The sequence below is a fragment of the Scyliorhinus torazame genome, chromosome 5 (genome assembly GCF_047496885.1).
Source record: "Scyliorhinus torazame isolate Kashiwa2021f chromosome 5, sScyTor2.1, whole genome shotgun sequence".
NCBI classification, from domain to species: domain Eukaryota; kingdom Metazoa; phylum Chordata; class Chondrichthyes; order Carcharhiniformes; family Scyliorhinidae; genus Scyliorhinus; species Scyliorhinus torazame.
The window spans coordinates 129,745,399-129,764,657 of record NC_092711.1 but is presented as its reverse complement, the minus strand read 5'-3'; the positions used below and the strand labels follow the sequence as shown (position 1 = coordinate 129,764,657).

Here is a 19,259-nt window from a genome sequence, read left to right as displayed (position 1 = left end):
AGTGAGAGAGAGAGAGAGAGTCAATGAGAGAGTGTGTGAGAGCGAGAGACAGTGAGAGAGAGTGAGAGCGAGATAGTGTGTGAGAGCGAGAGAGACAGTGAGAGGGATAGAGAGAGTGAGAGCAAGAGTGTGTGTAAGAGCTAGAGAGACAATGAGAGGGATAGAGAGAGAGTGAGAGCGAGAGTGTGTGTGAGAGAAAGAGAGACAAAGAGAGAGAGAGAGTCAATGAGTGTGTGAGAGCGAGAGTGTGAGAGCGAGAGAGTGTGAGAGCGAGAGAGACAGTGAGAGTGAGAGCGAGATAGTGTGTGAGAGCGAGAGAAACAGTGAGAGAGATAGAGTGAGAGCGAGAGTGTGTGTGAGAGAGCGAGAGAGACAGTGTGAGTGCGAGAAAGAGAGACAATGAGTGAGAGAGAGAGCGAGAGTGTGAGAGCGAGAGAGACAGTGAGAGGGATAGAGAGAGTGGGAGCGAGAGAGAGACAATGAGAGAGTGTGTGAGAGCGAGAGAGTGTATGAGAGCATGAGAGACAGTGAGAGTGAGCAAGGGCGACATAGTGTGAGAGCGAGAGAGACCGTGAGAGGGATAGAGAGTGAGAGCGAGTGTGTGTGAGAGCGAGAGAGACAATGAGAGGGATAGAGAGAGTGAGTGCGAGTGTGTGAGAGCGAGAGACAATGAGAGAGAGAGAGAGTGAGAGAGAGAGACAGTGAGAGAGAGAACGAGAGTGTGAGAGCGAGAGAGACTGTGAGAGAGACAGTGAGAGAGTGAGAGCGAGAGTGTGAGAGCGAGAGAGTGAGAGAGACACGAGAGAGACAGTGAGAGAGAGTGAGAGCGAGAGTGTGTGAGAGCGAGAGAGACAGAGATAGAGAGAGTGAGAGGGTGTGTGAGAGCAAGAGAGACAGTGAGAGAGACAGTGAGAGAGAGTGAGAGCGAGAGAGTGTGTGAGAGCGAGAGAGACAGTGAGAGAGCGAGAGAGAGACAATGAGAGAGAATGTGTTAGAGCGAGAGAGACAGTGTGAGAGAGAGCGAGTGTGTGTGAGAGCGAGAGAGACAGTGAGAGAGAGTGAGAGAGTGTGTGAGAGCGAGAGAGACAGTGAGAGAGACAATGAGAGAGTGTGAGAGCAAGAGAGACAGTGAGAGGGATAGAGAGTGAGAGCGAGAGAGACAATGAGAGAGTGTGTGAGAGCGAGAGGGTGCGAAAGCGAGAGAGACAGTGAGAGTGAGAGCGAGGTAGTGTGTGAGAGCGAGAGAGACAATGAGAGGGATAGAGAGAGTGAGAGCAAGAGTGTGTGTGAGAGTGAGAGAGACAATGAGAGGGATAGAGAGAGTGAGAGAGAGAGACAATGAGAGAGTGTGTGAGAGCGAGAGAGTGAGAGCGAGAGAGTGTGTGAGTGCGAGAGAGATAGTGAGAGAGTGTGTGAGAGCGAGAGTGTGAGAGCGAGAGAGACAGTGAGAGAGTGTGTGAGAGCGAGAGTGTGAGAGCGAGAGAGAGAGAGTGTGTGAGAGCGAGAGAGTGTTGGAGCGAGAAAGACAGTGAGAGAGTGAGAGCGAGAGTGTGAGAGCGAGAGAGACAGTGAGAGGGATAGAGAGAGTGAGAGCGAGAGAGAGAGAGACAATGAGTGTGTGAGAGCGAGAGAGTGTGTGAGAGCGAGAGAGACAGTGAGAGGGATAGAGAGAGTGAGAGCGAGAGAGAGAGAGACAATGAGTGTGTGAGAGCGAGAGAGTGTGTGAGAGCGAGAGAGACAGTGAGAGAGAGTGAGAGCGAGATAGTGTGTGAGAGCGAGAGAAACAGAGAGATAGAGAGAGTGAGAGCGAGCGTGTGTGTGAGAGCGAGAGAGACAGTGAGAGAGACAGTGAGAGCGAGAGAGTGTGTGAGAGAGCGAGAGAGACAGTGTGAGTGCAAGAAAGAGAGACAATGAGTGAGAGTGAGCGAGAGTGTGAGAGCGAGAGAGACAGTGAGAGGGATAGAGAGAGTGGGAGCGAGAGAGAGAAACAATGAGTGTGTGAGAGCGAGAGACAGTGAGAGAGAGTGAGAGCGAGATAGTGTGAGAGCGAGAGAGACAGTGAGAGGGATAGAGTGAGAGCGAGAGTGTGTGTGAGAGCGAGAGAGACAGTAAGAGAGGGAAAGCAAGAGTGTGTCAGAGCGAGAGAGACAGTGAGAGAGCGAGAGAGAGTGAGAGAGCGAGAAAGAGAGACAATGAGAGAGTGTGTGAGAGCGAGAGACAGTGAGAGAGCGAGAAAGAGAGACAATGAGAGAGAGTGTGAAAGTGAGAGCGAGAGACAGTGAGAGGGGTAGAGAGAGGGAGAGAGACAATGAGAGAGAGTGTGTGAGAGCGAGAGAGTGTGAGAGCGAGAGAGACAGTGAGAGAGAGAAAGCAAGAGTGTGAGAGCGAGAGAGACAGTGAGAGAGATAGAGAGAGTGAGAGCGAGAGTGTGTGTGAGAGCGAGTGAGACAGTGAGAGCGAGAGAGTGTGAGAGCGAGTGAGACAGTGAGAGAGAAAGTGAGAGAGTGAGAGCGAGAGTGTGTGTGAGAGCGAGTGAGAGAGAAAGTGAGAGAGTGAGAGCGAGAGTGTGTGAGAGCGAGAGAGACAGTGAGAGAGCGAGAAAGAGAGACAATGAGAGAGAGTGTGAGAGCGAGAGACAGTGAGAGAGCGAGAAAGAGAGACAATGAGAGAGAGTGTGATAGTGAGAGCGAGAGACAGTGAGAGGGATAGCGAGAGGGAGAGAGACAATGAGAGAGAGTGTGTGAGAGCGAGAGACAGTGAGAGAGATAGAGAGAGTGAGAGCGAGAGTGTGTGTGACAGCGAGTGAGACAGTGAGAGAGAAAGTGGGAGAGTGAGAGCGAGAGAGTGTGTGACAGCGAGTGAGACAGTGAGAGAGAAAGTGGGAGAGTGAGAGCGAGTGAGTGTGAGAGCGAGTGAGACAGTGAGAGGGATAGAGAGTGTGAGAGAGAGACAATGAAAGAGTGTGTGAGAGCGAGAGAGTGTGAGAGCGAGAGAGACAGTGTGAGAGAGTGAGAGCGAGAATGTGTGAGAGCGAGTGAGACAGTGAGAGAGAAAGTGGGAGAGTGAGAGCGAGAGAGTGTGTGACAGCGAGAGAGACAGTGAGAGAGAGTGAGAGCGAGTGTGTGTGAGAGCGAGTGAGACAGTGAGAAAGTGAGACAGTGAGAGCGAGAGAGTGTGAGAGCGAGAGAGACAGTGTGAGAGTGAGAGCGAGTAAGAGCGAGAGTGTGTGACAGCGAGTGAGACAGTGAGAGAGAAAGTGGGAGATTGAGAGCGAGAGAGTGTGTGACAGCGAGAGAGACAGTGTGAGAGAGTGAGAGCGAGTGTGTGTGAGAGCGAGTGAGACAGTGAGAAAGCGAGAGATTGAGAGCGAGAGAGTGAGAGCGAGTGAGACAGTGTGAGGGATAGAGAGTGTGAGAGAGAGACAATGAAAGAGTGTGTGAGAGCGAGAGAGTGTGAGAGCGAGAGAGACAGTGTGAGAGAGTCAGAACGAGAGTGTGTGAGAGCGAGTGAGACAGTGAGAGAGAAAGTGGGAGAGTGAGAGCGAGAGAGTGTGTGACAGCGAGTGAGACAGTGAGAGAGAAAGTGGGAGAGTGAGAGCGAGTGAGTGTGAGAGCGAGTGAGACAGTGAGAGGGATAGAGAGTGTGAGAGAGAGACAATGAAAGAGTGTGTGAGAGCGAGAGAGTGTGAGAGCGAGAGAGACAGTGTGAGAGAGTCAGAACGAGAGTGTGTGAGAGCGAGTGAGACAGTGAGAGAGAAAGTGGGAGAGTGAGAGCGAGAGAGTGTGTGACAGCGAGTGAGACAGTGAGAGAGAAAGTGGGAGAGTGAGAGCGAGAGAGTGTGAGAGCGAGTGAGACAGTGAGAGGGATAGGGATTGTGAGAGAGAGACAATGAAAGAGTGTGTGAGAGCGAGAGAGTGTGAGAGCGAGAGAGACAGTGTGAGAGAGTGAGAGCGAGAGTGTGTGAGAGCGAGTGAGACAGTGAGAGAGAAAGTGGGAGAGTGAGAGCGAGAGAGTGTGTGACAGCGAGAGAGACAGTGAGAGAGAGTGAGAGCGAGTGTGTGTGAGAGCGAGTGAGACAGTGAGAAAGTGAGAGAGTGAGAGCGAGAGAGTGTGAGAGCGAGAGAGACAGTGAGAGAGCGAGAAAGAGAGACAATGAGAGAGAGTGTGAGAGCGAGAGAGTGTGAGAGCGAGAGAGACAGCGAGAGGGATAGAGAGAGAGAGCGAGAAAGAGAGACAATGAGAGAGAGTGTGAGAGCGGGAGAGACAGAGAGAGGGATAGAGAGAGAGAGCGAGAGAGAGACAATGAAAGAGTGTGTGAGAGCGAGAGAGAGTGTGAGAGCGTGAGAGACAGAGAGAGGGATAGAGAGAGAGAGCGAGAGAGAGACAATGAAAGAGTGTGTGAGAGCGAGAGAGAGTGTGAGAGCGTGAGAGACAGTGAGAGAGAGTGAGAGTGAGACAGTGTGAGAGCGAGAGAGACAGAGAGAGAGTGAGAGCGAGAGAGTGTGTGAGAGCGAGAGAGACAGTGAGAGAGAGAGAGAGCGAGAGAGACAATGAGAGCGAGAGTGTGAGAGCGAGAGAGACTGAGAGAGCGAGTGTGTGAGAGCGAGAGAGACAGTGAGAGAGATAGTGAGAGAGAGTGAGAGTGAGGGAGTGTGTGAGAGCGAGAGAGACAGTGAGAGTGGCAGCGAGAGAGACAGAGAGAGGGATAGAGAGAGAGAGTGAGAGAGAGACAATGAAAGAGTGTGTCAGAGCGAGAGAGTGTGTGAGAGCGTGAGAGACAGTGAGAGAGAGTGAGAGTGAGACAGTGTGAGAGCGAGAGAGACAGTGAGAGAGAGTGAGAGCGAGAGAGTGTGTGAGAGCGAGAGAGACAGTGAGAGAGAAAGAGAGTGCGAGAGAGACAATGAGAGCGAGAGTGTGAGAGCGAGAGAGACAGTGGGAGAGATAGTGAGAGAGAGTGAGAGTGAGGGAGTGTGTGAGAGCGAGAGAGACAGTGAGAGAGAGTGACAGCGAGAGTATGTGAGAGCGAGAGAGACAGTGAGAGAGAGTGAGAGCGAGAGTATGTGAGAGCGAGAGACAGTGAGAGAGCGAGAAAGAGAGACAATGAGAGAGAGTGTGAGAGCGAGAGAGTGTGAGAGCGAGAGAGACAGAGAGAGGGATAGAGAGAGAGAGCGAGAAAGAAAGACAATGAGAGAGCGTGTGAGAGCGAGAGAGACAGAGAGAGGGATAGAGAGAGAGTGAGAGAGAGACAATGAAAGAGTGTGTGAGAGCGAGAGAGTGTGTGAGAGCGTGAGAGACAGTGAGAGAGAGTGAGAGTGAGACAGTGTGAGAGCGAGAGAGACAGTGAGAGAGAGTGAGAGCGAGAGAGTGTGTGAGAGCGAGAGAGACAGTGAGAGAGAGAGCGAGAGAGACAATGAGAGCGAGAGTGTGAGAGCGAGAGAGACTGAGAGAGCGAGTGTGTGAGAGCGAGAGAGACAGTGAGAGAGATAGTGAGAGAGAGTGAGAGTGAGGGAGTGTGTGAGAGCGAGAGAGACAGTGAGAGAGTGACAGCGAGAGAGACAGAGAGGGATAGAGAGAGAGAGTGAGAGAGAGACAATGAAAGAGTGTGTGAGAGCGAGAGAGTGTGTGAGAGCGTGAGAGACAGTGAGAGAGAGTGAGAGTGAGACAGTGTGAGAGCGAGAGAGACAGTGAGAGAGAGTGAGAGCGAGAGAGACAGTGAGAGAGAGAGAGAGAGAGCGAGAGAGACAGTGGGAGAGAGTGACAGCGAGAGTATGTGAGAGCGAGAGAGAGAGTGAGAGCGAGAGTATGTGAGAGCGAGAGACAGTGAGAGGGCGAGAAAGAGAGACAATGAGAGAGTGTGAGAGCGAGACAGTGAGAGAGAGAAAGCAAGAGTGTGTGAGAGCGAGAGAGACAGTGAGAGAGTGAGAGCGAGAGTGTGTGTGAGAGCGAGTGAGACAGTGAGAGAGAAAGTGGGAGAGTGAGAGCGAGAGAGTGTGTGAGAGCGAGAGAGACAGTGAGAGAGATAGTGAGAGAGAGTGAGAGCGAGAGAGTATGTGAGACGAGAGAGACAGTGAGAGAGTGAGAGAGACAGTGAGAGAGATAGTGAGAGAGAGTGAGAGCGAGAGAGTGTGTGAGAGCGAGACAGTGAGAGAGCGAGAAAGAGAGACAATGAGAGAGAGTGTGAGAGCGAGAGAGTGTGAGAGCGAGAGAGAGAGTGAGAGAGAGAGACAATGCGAGAGTGTGTGAGAACGAGAGAGACAGTGAGAGAGAGAGCGAGAGAGACAATGAGAGAGAGTGTGTGAGAGCGAGAGAGACAGTGAGAGAGATAGTGAGAGAGAGTGAGAGTGAGAGAGTGTGTGAGAGCGAGAGAGACAGTGAGAGAGCGAGAAAGAGAGACAATGAGAGAGTGTGAGAGCAAGAGAGTGTGTGAGAGCGAGAGAGACAGTGAGAGAGCGAGAAAGAGAGACAATGAGAAAGAGTGTGAAAGTGAGAGCGAGAGACAGTGAGAGGGATAGAGAGAGGGAGAGAGACAATGAGAGAGAGTGTGTGAGAACGAGAGAGTGTGAGAGCGAGAGAGACAGTGAGAGAGAGTGCGAGAGCGAGAGACAGTGAGAGAGACAGTGAGAGAGACAGTGAGAGAGAGTGAGAGAGAGTGTGATAGTGAGAGCGAGAGTGTGTGAGAGCGAGAGAGACAGTGAGAGAGCGAGAAAGAGAGACAATGAGAGAGAGTGTGAGAGCGAGAGAGTGTGAGAGAGACAGAGAGAGAGAGAGCGAGAGTGTGAGAGCGAGAAAGACAGTGAGAGGGATAGAGAGTGAGTGCGAGAGAGACAATGAGAGTGTGTGAGAGCGAGAGACTGTGAGAGCGAGTGAGACAGTTAGAGAGCGAGAAAGAGAGACAGTGAGAGAGACTGTGAGAGCGAGAGAGTGTGGGAGCGAGAGAGACAGAGAGAGCGAGAGGCAGTGAGAGAGAGAGCGAGAGTGTGAGAGCGAGAGAGACAGTGAGGGATAGAGAGAGTGAGAGCGAGAGAGACAGTGAGAGGGATAGAGTGAGAGCGAGAGAGACAATGAGAGAGTGTGAGAGAGCGAAAGAGACAGTGGGAGAGAGTGAGAGCGAGACAGTGTGTGAGAGCGAGAGAGACAGTGAGAGGGATGGAGAGAGTGAGAGAGACAGTGAGAGAGAGTGAGAGCGAGAGAGAGAGTGGGAGAGATGGAGAGACCTCACTCCAGCACTGGCTCCCACACTTTCCTCACAAACGTGTCTTACCTCCTCCGCCTGCTTGATGGTTTGTTTTATGCCCGGATCCTCGCAGTTCAGGAGAAACAGGATCTTTCTCCATTCCTGATTGCGGTCCTGGAGCTGGCATCCGACTTTCTGGAAGAAGTGGAGGATGTCCTGGGGCTGGGAGGCAGCCTGGCTCATATACTGGGCCCCTTGCTCCAGATGTGTGGGAATTTCAGGATTCAATTCCAGCATGCAGTCAACCATTAACGTTGTCTCGTCACTGGTCACTGCCGATAGGGGACGAAGGTGAGAACGGATAGAGGGAAGGAGAGAGAGAGAGAGTTAAATGTTACCGTTTATACTATCACACTCAAGAGCCACTTGGGTTAAATCACTCCAATCACAGAATTCGTACGATGCAGAAGGAGGCCATTCCACCCATCGAGGCTGTACTGATTCTCCTAACCAGCATCCGCCTACCTTTACCCCGTACCCCTCTACATTGTTTCAATTCACATAATCATCTAATGCCCTCTTGAACACCTCGATTAAACATACCTCCACCACATCTGCAGACAGTGCGTCCCAGACCCAAACTGCTCGCCGTGAGTCTGAGATGGAGAGAGAGTGAGGGCGAGAGACAGAGAGAGAGAGTGAGAGCGAGAGAGAGAGAGAGTGAGAGAGAGCGAGAGAGAGTAAGAGCGAGAGAGAGTAAGAGCGAGAGATCGACAGACTGAGACAGAGAGAGAGAGACAGAATGACTGAGTCTGAGAGAGAGACAGAGTGAAAGTGAGAGAGAGTGAGAGTGAGAGTGAGAGCGAGAGTGAGAGCGAGAGAGAGTGAGAGAGAGAGACAGACAGACTGAGAGACAGCGAGAGAGAGACAGAGAGCGCGAGAGAGAGTGAGAGTGAGAGCAAGAGTGTGAGCGAGAGAGTGAGTGAGAGTGAGAACGAGTGAGAGCGAGAGAGTGTAAGAGCGAGAGACAGACAGACTGAGAGACAGGGAGAGAGAGACAGAATGACTGAGTCTGATAGAGAGACAGAGTGAGAGCGAGAGAGAGTGAGAGCAAGAGAGAGTGAGAGCGAGAGAGTGAGAGCGAGAAAACGAAAGTGAGATCGAGTGAGAGCGAGAGAGAAAGAGAGAGTGAGAGCGAGAATGAGAGCGAGAGAGAGAGTGAGAGCGAGAGAGAGAGTGAGAGCGAGAGTGAGAGCGAGAGTGAGAGCGAGAGTGAGAGCGAGAGTGAGTGAGAGCGAGAGTGAGAGCGAGAGTGAGTGAGAGTGAGAGAGAGTGAGAGAGAGAGAGAGAGAGTGAGAGCGAGAGTGAGAGAGAGAGAGAGTGAGAACGGGTGAGAGCGAGAGTGTTAGAGCGAGAGAGAGAGTGAGATCGAGTGAGAGAGTAAGAGCGAGAGAGAAAGAGAGAGTGAGAGCGAGAGTGAGTGAGAGAGTGAGAGCGAGAGTGAGAGAGCGAGAGAGAGAGAGCGAGAGTGAGAGCGAGAGAGAGAGAGGATGAGTGATAGAGAGTGAGAGTGAAAGAGTCAGAGAGAACGAGAAAGTGAGAACGAAAGAGTGAGAAAAGCTAGAGTGAGAGAGCGAGAAAATGAGCACAAGTGAGAGAGTGAGAGTGAAACTGAACAAGAGTAAAATGAGTGAGATAGAGGGAATAACACCTGGATAACCTCAGCAGGATAGACATAGTGAGAGAGAGATCGAGAGAGAGGGGGTGAGAGAGACAGAGAGAGAGCAAGACAGAGAGACACACAGACAGAATTTGTGATGCAGAATGAGGCCATTCCACCCATCGAGGCTGTACTGCCTCTCCAAACCAGCATCCACCTACCTTTCCCCGTACCCCTCTACATTGTTTCAATTCACATAATCATCTAATGCCCTCTTGAACACCTCGATTAAACATGCCCCCACCACACCTGCAGACAGTGCGTCCCAGACCTAAACTGCTCGCTGTGCGAGTCGCAAAAGATCTCTACCCAATGTTTGGCAAGTATTCCTGATGCTGCCAACTGTAGTTAAAAGTGGATTGTGACCTGAGGCACGCGTTGCCTGAGTGGAGACAAAGATAGCATTTAAGGGTTATTGTTCCATTGTAATGTTTAATGGCTAATTGTCAGCTATTTTCTTTATGATGCTAAAATCAGTAATACTGTGTTGGTAATAAAGTTTGTTTTAATCTTCCATATCCCTATTTCTTCATGAAACACTCCGGGAGCGAAGTGTCCTTTCCTCAACAGTCTTACAAAATAAAATAAAATATTGGGGTTTCTGTCCAGTGTCCTAGCAACTGTTGGGGTCTTGTCCGGGGTTGCGATACATTCTCATGGATGAATAGCAGGTGGCCATTCAGTCCCTATAGGGTCCAGTCGGAGTGACTGGAGAGAGGAATAATCACAGTCGCACCGTCTGGACTTGTGAAGTGTTAATTACCCGCAAAGACTCGCATTCAAAGAATCGTCTTGCATCATTGATTTTGTCTATATATGTGGTTATGGAACCCACCTCTTCATTCACCCGAGGAAGGAGCAGTGCTCCGAAAGCTAGTGATTCAAACCTGTTGAATAAACCTGTTTTTCTCCTTCTCTCACTCACTGCAGTGTGCTTTTGAAATTATACCACTTGGTTCCGACAGGTCGAACCATCACATCCACAGAATCCCTACAGTGCGGAAGGAGGCCATTCGGCCCATCGAGTCTGAAAAGAGCACCCTACCTAGGACGTATCCCCCGCCCTATCCTCGTAACCCAGTAACCCCACCTTACCTTTGGACACTAAGGGGCAATTTATCATGGCCAATCCACCTAACCTGGACTGTGGGAGGAAACTGGAGCACCCGGAGGAAACCCACACAGACACGGGGAGAACGTGCAGACTCCGCACAGACAATCGGCCAAGGCTGGAATTGAACCCAGGTCCCTGGCGCTATGGGGCAGCAGTGCTAACCACTGTGCCACCCCTAATCATCAGCCTCATCATCAAACACCCTTCCCCAACAAAGGTGTTGCCAATGTCATCTGGTGTACCAACCTCTGTCTGGCACAAGCTGAACGTCATTCTCTGACACTCCCTCTTACCCAGACTGACTCTCACTGATGCTGGTACCGAGGGAGTGCGGCACTGTCAGAGGCCACGTCTTTCAGAGGGAGGCCCTGTTTGTCCTCACAGTTGGGTGTGAAAGTTCCCAGGAGCAGTATTCTGAATAAGGGCTTGGAATGGGATCCCCAGTGTCCCCGGGGAATGACTGAACTTGCAACAGTGTCATACACACCAACAAAAACCCCGATTCCTCAGGCAACATCCACAAAAAAGGACCAGATCATCTCAGTATTGTCATAGAACACAGTGAGGCTGAGACATCAGAGCAAGAGAGACAGAGAGTGACAGAGGCAGAGAGAGACTGAGAGAGTAAAATTAAGAGAGAAAGAGATTGAGAGACAGAGAGAGAGAGAGAGAGAGACTGAGAGAGAGAGATAGAAAGAGATTGAGAGAGACAGAGACTGAGAGAGAGATTGAGAGAGAGAGACAGTGAAATTGAGAGAGAGAGAGAGAAATTGAGAGAGCGGTTGAGAGAGAGACAGAGATTGAGAGACAGGGATATACAGAGAGACAGTAAAATTGAGGGAGAAAGAGCTTGAGAGACAGAGAGAGAGATTGAGAGAGAGATATGGAGAGAGAGAGAGAGACAGAGAGAGATTGAGAGAGAGAGGGAGAGTTTGAGAGAGAGATATAGAGAGAGAGACAGAGATATTGAGAGAGAGATTGAGTGAGAGAGAGAGATTGAGAAAGACAGTGAAATTGAGAGAGACTGAGAGAGAGACAGAGAGATTGAGAGAGAGAGATATTGAGAGACAGAGAGTGAAATTGAGAGAGAGAGAAATTGAGAGACAGAGAGATTGAGAGAGAGACAGAGAGAGATTGAGCGAGAGACAGTGAAGTTGAGAGAGAAACTGAGACAGAGAGAGAGAGAGTAGAGAGAGAGACAGAGAGAGAAAAAGACAAAGAGAGAGATTGAGAGAAAGACAGAGAGAGACGGAGAGACAGAGTGAGATTGAGAGAGACAGTAAGATTGTGAAAGAGAGACAGAGAAATTGAGAGGGAGAGACAGAGAGAGAGACAGAGTGATACAGAGAGTAGAGAGGGAGACAGAGAGATTGAGAGAGTGAGAGAGAGAGTTTGAGAGAGAGACAGAGAAAAAGAGACAGAGAAAGAGAGCGATTGAGAGAGCGACAGAGAGAGATGGAGAGAGACAGAGCGAGATTGAGAGAGTTTGAGAGAGAGAAAAAGAGACAGAGAAAGAGAGAGATTGAGAGGGAGAGACAGAGAGAGATGGAGAGAGAGAGACAGAAATTGAGAGGAATAGACAGAGAGAGAGACAGAGAGAGTGAGAGAGATTGAGACAGAGAGATAGAGAGACAGAGAAATTGCGAGAGAGACTGAGACACAGATACTGAAAGAAAGATTGAGAGAGATTAAGAGAGAGGGAAATTGAGAGAGAGACAGAGAGATTTAGAGAGAGAGAGATTGAGAGAGACAGAGTGAGATTGAGAGAGAGTGAGATTGAGATGGAGACACAGAGAGATTGAGAGAGGGAGACAGAGACAGAGATGGTGAGAGACAGAAAGAGAGTTGAGAGGGAGACAAAGAGAGAGCCAGAGAGAGATTGAGATAGAGACACAGAGAGAGAGACACAGAGAGATTGAGCGATTGAGAGAGAGACTCGGAGAGAGATAGAGAGAGATTGAGAGACAGAGAGACAGACAAAGAGAGAGAGAGTAGAGAGGGAGACAGAGAGATTGAGAGAGACAGAGAGGCACAGAGAGAGATTGAGAGAGAGAGATAGAGACAGAGAGAGATAGAGATATTGAGAGAGACAGAAAGAATGAGAGAAACAGAGAGAGAGAGAGAGAGATTGGAGAAAGTGAAATTGAGAGAGAGAGACAGAGAGGGAGAGATTGAGAGAGAGACAGTGAGAGAGACACAGAGAGCCTGAGAAAGCGAGTGACAGAGAATGAGAGACAGAGAGAGAAAGGGACAGTGAGAATGAGAGAGATAGAGACAGAGACACACACACCATGACAGAGAGAGGGACAGAAGGAGACAGACAGAGTGAAAGAGAGATTGAGAGAGATAGAGAGCTATGTAGAGACACAGAGATATGCAGTGACAGAGGGTCAGAATGAGAGAGAGAGAGTGAGAGAGAGAGAGACATATAATAATCTTTATTGTCACAGGTAGGCTTACATTAACACTGCAATGAAGTTACTGTGAAAAGCCCCTAGTTGCCACATTCCAGCACCTGTTCGGGTCGCAGAGGGAGAATTCAGAATGTCCAATTTACCTAACAGCACGTCTTTCGGGACTTGTCGGAGGAAACCGGAGCACCCGGAGGAAACCCACGGAGACACGGGGAGGATGTGCAGACTCCGCACAGACAGTGACCCAAGTCGGGAATCGAACCTGGGACCCTGGCACGGTGAAGCAACAGTGTGAACCACAGAGAGGCACACAGTGACAGAGTGACAGAAGGAGAAAGCGAGAGAGACAGCGAGAGACGGATAGAGAGATTAAGAGACAGACATACAGAGACAGAGAGACACGCAGTGACAGAGGGACAGAAAGAGAGAGAGACACTCAGAGACAGAGAAGGATAGAGACAGAGAGAGATAGACAAAGAGAGAGACAGAGAACGACACACACACTAGCATCGCACCAACACACATAAACACACACGTTCACAAACATATATACACACACACACTTGGGTAACACGGTAGCACAGTGGTTAGCACTGTTGCTTCACAGTGCCAGGGTCCCAGGTTCGATTCCTGGCTGTGTCACTGTCTGAGCGGAGTCTGCACGTTCCTCCCATGTCTACGTGGGTTTCCTCCGGGTGCCCCGGTTTCCTCCCACAAGTCCTGAAAGACGTGCTGTTGGGTGAATTGGACATTCTGAATTCTCCCTCTGTGACCCGGACAGGCTCCGGAATGTGGCGACTGGGGGATTTTCACAGTAACTTCATTGCAGTGTTAATGTCAGCCTACTTGTGACACTAATAAAGATGATCATTACTTGCACACACAGCTGGTGACGTTGATATAAAGGGAGTGTACTGACAGAGAGAGAAAACAAAGACTTCAAACCATCTCCAACGTACTCCTAATTTTGAGTTTGTTGATCGATTTCCAAAGCGCATTCAGCTCATTGTCAAATGCCCTCCACCTGAAAGAGATTGGAAGTCAGTGAGAGAAAGGGCAGCGAGTTAGACACGGTAAGGAGAATGGGACATGGGCTGTGATAGGACAACCTCGTCGGGCAGTCCCGTTACCCCCGAAAGCCATGCTCACCCCTCCTTCAATTGATTGAATTTCTCCAGCAGTTCCTTTGTCCACTGCATCATCTCCTTGGGTAAGGCCATCAACAGTCTGGTGTTCCCCGAATCCAAAGCATCACACAGTGAAACAAACATGGAAACCATGCTCTCCTGGGTTCGGTGTATCTATCACAAGAGAACACCGTTAAAGCGGGTGAAGAGCCTCGTCCGGAGGTGCCCAGCATCCGCGATGTCAGTCTACAAGATGCACTGCAGTAACTTACCAAGGTTCCTTAGACAGCACCTTCCAAACCCAATGCCACTACCATCTAGAAGGCCAAGAGCAGCAGATACCTGGGAACCCCACCACCTGGAGGCTCCCCTCCAAGTCACTCACCACCCTGACTGGGAAATATATCGTCCGTTCCTTCACTGTCGCTGGGGCAAAATCCTGGAATTCCTCCCTAACAGCAGAGTGGGTGTACCTACACCTCAAGGACCGCAGCGGGTTCAAGAAGGCAACTTGCCCACCACCTTCTGAAGAGCAACTAGGGACGGGCAATAAATGCTGGCGTAACCAGTTTCAAAGTCCTCTCATAAATGCAAATGCCCCCCCCCCCCCCCCCACCACCACCACCAGAAACATACCGTCCACAGTAAGGAGCAGGAGGATTCCAGCAGTGACTGGCTATCTTTCACCATGGAGATGAACTTGTCTACGTAATCAATCGTCTCCAGGAGATGGAAATGGGAGATTTCAAAAAGCAAAGGCATCTTCTCAGCAGCTCGGAGGAACTCTGTCCAAGGACAGAGATAAAAATCTTTGTTAGTGTCACAAGTAGGCTGACATTAACGCTGCAATGAAGTTACTGTGAAAATCCCCCAGTCGCCACATTCCGGAGCCTGTCCGGGTCACAGAGGGAGAATTCAGAATGTCCAATTCACCCAACAGCACGTCTTTCGGGACTTGTGGGAGGAAACCGGAGCACCCGGAGGAAACCCACGCAGACACGGGGAGAACGTGCAGACTCCACACAGACAGTGACCCAAGCCGGGAATCAAACCCAGGAATGTAGCGCTGTGAAGCAACTGTGCTAACCACTGTGCTACCGTGCTGAGCCGATCACTTTAATATCATCAACATGATGGTGGCACCGAGAGAGAGAGAGAGAGAGGGAGACAAGAAAGAGAGAGAAGAAAATCGAGTGACAGAAGGGAAACTGGGAGCAGCACGATGGCGCAGTGGGTTAGCACAGCTGCCTCATGGCGCCGAGGTCCCAGGTTCAATCCTGGCTCTATTTTTAAAAAAGAAGGGAAACTGAGAGATGCAAGAGAGACGGAATGAGAGAGAGAAACTGAAAGACACAGGAGTGTGAGAGAGAGAGAGAGAGAGAAGGAGACATAGAGAAACAGTAAAAATGGGAGACAGAGTGAGAGAGGGAAACTGAGAGATACGATAGAGTGCAAGAGAGACAGAGGGAGGGAGAAACGGAAAATGTGAGAGACAGAGTGAGGATGAAAATAACAGAGGGACGAGAGAAAAATAGGAAAAATGAGAGACAAGGTGAGACAGAGGAACTGAGGAACACAAGAAAGAATGAGAGAAAGAGAGGAAAATGAGACAGAGAAATAGAGAGAAACAGCAAATGAGAGAGACAGTGAGAGAGAGACAGAGAGAGAGAGAGACATGCAGAGAGAGAGACAGAGAGAAACAGGGAGAGAGACAGAAAGAGCGAGACAGAGAGAGAGACAGGGGGAGAGAGACGGGGGGAGAGAGAGGGGGAATGAAAGAGATAAAGGGAGAAAAATAGATTATCATAGAATTTATAGTGCAGAAGGAGGCCATTCGGCCCATCGAGTCTGCACCGGCTCTTGGAAAGAGCATCCTACCCAAGGTCAACACCTTCACCCTATCCCCATAACCCAGTAACCCCACCCAACACTAAGGGCAATTTTTGGACACTAAGGGCAATTTATCATAGCCAATCCACCTAACCTGCACATCTTTGAACTGTGGGAGGAAACCGGAGCACCCGGAGGAAACCCACGCAGACACGGGGAGGATGTGCAGACTCCGCACAGACAGTGACCCAAACCGGAATCGAACCTGGGACCCTGGAGCTGTGAAGCAATTGTGCTATCCACAATGCTACCGTGCAGAGGGGGAGACGGAGAAACAGGAAAATAAGAGAGTGAGAGAGAGAAACGGAGACACAAGAGAGAGAGAGAGACAGGAATAATGAGAGAAGAGTATTAGAGAGAGAGAAAGAGAGAAGGAGAGAGAGAAATTGAGGAAAATTAAAGAGACAGAGTGAGAGAGAGGGAAACAGAGATCGAGAGAGAAAGGGGAAGAGAGGCAAATGAGAGAGGGACACACAAAAAGAGTATGAGCGAGACAAAGGGAGAGAGTGGGATACACAGAGAGGGAGAAAAACATTGAGACAGAAGGGAGGAATAGAGAGAGAGAAACAGAAAAATAGAGCCAGAGATACACATGCACGAGAGAGAGTGAGAGGCAAAAAATTGAAACAGAAAGGCAGAGGATGGACAAAAAGAGAGCGAGGGAGAGACAGATGAGTGAGAGAGAAATTGGGAGACAAAAGAGTGAGAGGGAGATAGAGAGGAAGAGGGAAGTGAGAGGAATTGAGACGGAAAGCTAGACGGATGTAGAAGAAGAGTGATGGAGACAGAGTGAGAGACACAGAGATAGCGTGGGAGTGGGGAAAAGACATTGAGACAGTGGAGAGTCACAGCGAGAAACAGGGAAAGAGAGACAGAAAGAGGCAGAGAGAGAGAGAGAAAGTGAGAGACAAAGAGACTGCTGAATGAGAGAGAGGAAAAGAATAGGAACGAGTGTGAGGAAAATTGTGACAAGAGAGAGGGACAGAACAGAGCGAGAGTGAGAGGGAGACAGAGAGAGTGTGTGAGGCAGAGAGAGACAGAGCGAGAGAGAGAGAGAGAGACAGTGAGAGAGAGATGGAAATGGATAGTAGTCTCGGAATGGACACCCCATTCTCAATGAGATATTTCCCTCCAGTAACATATACTCACGGGGAACCAAATGGTAATCATTTGCTCACTGACACTTACCAGATGACTGAAACATGATCGCTGACATTTCTTAGCCTCTGGAGGGTGAGGTCCGGGTAACACTGTGGATAAAAAACACAGGTTCAATGTGGCTCGGAGTGAGAGAACTGTTGTCTGTCCCTCTCAGTGCCTGTCTCTCTCTGTCCGCCTGCCTGTCGCTCTGTCTCTCTCTCTGTCTGCCTGTCTCTCTCTATCTGCCTGTCTCTCTCTCTGCCTGTCTCTCTCTGTCTGCCTGTCTCTGTATCTGCCTGTCTCTCTGTCTGCCTGTCTCTCTCTCTCTGCCTGTCTCTGTCTGCCTGTCCCTCTGTCTGCCTATCTCTCTCGCTCTGCCTGTCTCTCCCTGTGCCAGTCTATAGGCACGATTCAACTAAAATGTTTCTGTTATTTGGGGCGAGTTTTGCGAGGTGTTCCTCGACCGTTGCGTTGGCGAGACCGCGGCCCATATTCAACGGCACTCAAAAATGAGCCCCCATGAGATTCTCTCCATCACTGGCTCTCTGGTCGTCTAATTGGCCAGACCTGCACCTCAGCTTCTCGCCGCTAACAAGGGGGAGCTGTTTCTAAACGCTCCGTCACCGCTAACATCCCGCTCATTGGCCACATGTCCACTGTCGCGCAGGATCTCCACCTGATGGGGCTGGGCCATCTTGTCTCGTCCCTCCCTCTGCCACCCAAGAGACCACCTGGAAGGTGAGCTCTGAGGAGAGCGTCACTGTTCTCACCCACACCTTGCGCCAGCGCAGAGACACACACCACAGTGGACAACAATAGTGGACAGGCTTCTGGGACATCTTTCGAGCACGACACAGTTGCTGATGCACATCAGGTGGAGGCAGGAACATCCGAGGGGGGTCAGGAGATGGAGATCTGCTGGATCTCAGGGCTCAGCTGGGTCCCAGTCAGATGCTGAGCCACTGGGGCCGGGCCAGAGAGGGGTGTCACTGAGCTGGGGCCAGGCCGGAGGGGGGGCACTGGGGCCGGGGCGGAGGGGGGTGTCACTGAGCTGGGGCCTGGGCGGAGGGGGGTGTCACTGGGGGGCACTGGGGCCGGGCCGGAGGGGGGTGTCACTGAGCTGGGGCCTGGGCGGAGGGGGGTGTCACTGGGGGGCACTGGGGCCGGGCCGGAGGGGGTGTCACTGAGCTGGGGCCGGGCCCGAGGGGGGTGTCACTGGGGGGCACTGGGGCCCGGGCGGAGGGGGGTGTCACTGGGGGGCGGTGGGGGGCACTGGGGTGTGGTGTGTTCACGATCTGTAGCTCGGGAGAATGGACACACCTGAATGTCACACCTGATATTTGTGAAGTCTCTGTCAGATACATCTTCACAGCGGGCCTTCCTCCACCCCCGCACCCTGTTGTCCTCTGCTCCCCCCACTCCCAGCCCCCGGGCACAGTGGTCCACGATCAAACCCCCCTGATGCACTATCAATTACGACGAGACAAGAGTAGAGAGTAATCGAGGCTTTATTACGCAGAGATGTGTGGCCTCCTGCAGCTGCTGCCGAAATGGCTGCTGCTCGGTGAGCACACACATTTATACTCCGCCTACTGGGCGGAGCCAGCAGGCAGGGATCTACCCCCGTACCTGTAGTACAGGGGCCTTACCGTAATACCCCTCATATGCAGTATACACAATACAACAGTGGTGACTACCACATTCACCCCCTGTTAAAAACGAGTCCAGCGGGGGGGGGGTGGAAAACTATTTACATACAGGTTGTTTAAATTTTAGAAAGAGTTCACAAATTTAGACGACTGGCCGCCTTGATCCGGCGTTGCGAGCGCCGCAGTTCTGGTGGTGATTCAGGTGTCGGTGACTCCGGGAGCGTGTCGACCTTATCTTCATCCCCGGGTGGGAGCAAGGGGAGTGTGGATCGTCCTGGAGCAGGGGCTGTGGTGGGGTGCGCGGGGGAGGAGGGGGGGTGGTGGCGTCTGGGCAGGGGTGTGTGTGGGGACCCAGCTGCCGCCAGGTCCCTGAGGGAGACTGTGTCTTGGCGGCCGTCGGGGTACGCTACGTAGGCGTACTGCGGGTTCCCGTGGAGTAGCTGTACCCTCTCAACCAACAGGTCCGCCTTGTGGAGCCACACGTGCTTGCGGAGGAGAACGGGTCCTGGAGCTGCCAGCCACGTTGGGAGCGAAACCCCGGAGGTGGACTTCCTGGGGAAGGCAAAGAGACCTTCATGGGGAGTTTCGTTAATCGCTGTGCACATGAGCGACCGAATGGAGTGGAGGATGTCGGGGAGGACCTCCTCCCAGCGGGAGGCCGGGAGATTTCTGGACCGTAGGGCCAGCTGGACGACCTTCCAGACCGTCCCATTCTCCCGCTCCACCTGCCCGTTTCCCCAGCTTGTCGTCCTGCTGGAGGCGATACCCCTGTTGAGCAGGTACTTGCGCAGCTCACTGCTCATGAATGAGGATCCCCGGTCACTGTGGACGTAGGCGGGGAAACCGAACAGAGCGAAGATGGTATTGAGGACTTTGATGACAGTGGCAGACGTCATATCGGGGCATGGGATGGCGAAGGGGAATCTGGAATATTCGTCGACCACATTAAGAAAGTATGCGTTGCGGTCAGTGGCGGGGAGGGGCCCTTTGAAGTCCACGCTGAGGCGTTCAAAGGGGCGGGAGGCCTTCAC

At 51.4% G+C, this 19,259-nt stretch overlaps 1 protein-coding gene across 2 annotated transcripts in view; it reads right to left on the bottom strand.

Annotated features, from left to right (window-relative positions):
• Positions 1 to 19,259, bottom strand: part of LOC140419728 (uncharacterized) — a 132,855-nt gene that overhangs the window by 22,582 nt on the left and 91,014 nt on the right. For both annotated transcript variants that reach the window (XM_072503665.1, XM_072503664.1), the window contains exons 2-6: positions 16,628 to 16,689; positions 14,186 to 14,334; positions 13,572 to 13,723; positions 13,382 to 13,446; positions 7,262 to 7,506 (exon numbers count right to left, since the gene is read on the bottom strand). In XM_072503665.1, coding sequence (XP_072359766.1) covers positions 7,262 to 7,506; positions 13,382 to 13,446; positions 13,572 to 13,723; positions 14,186 to 14,334; positions 16,628 to 16,655 — 639 coding nt within the window. In that variant the 5' untranslated portion in view covers positions 16,656 to 16,689. The remainder of the gene's footprint in view (positions 1 to 7,261; positions 7,507 to 13,381; positions 13,447 to 13,571; positions 13,724 to 14,185; positions 14,335 to 16,627; positions 16,690 to 19,259) is intronic.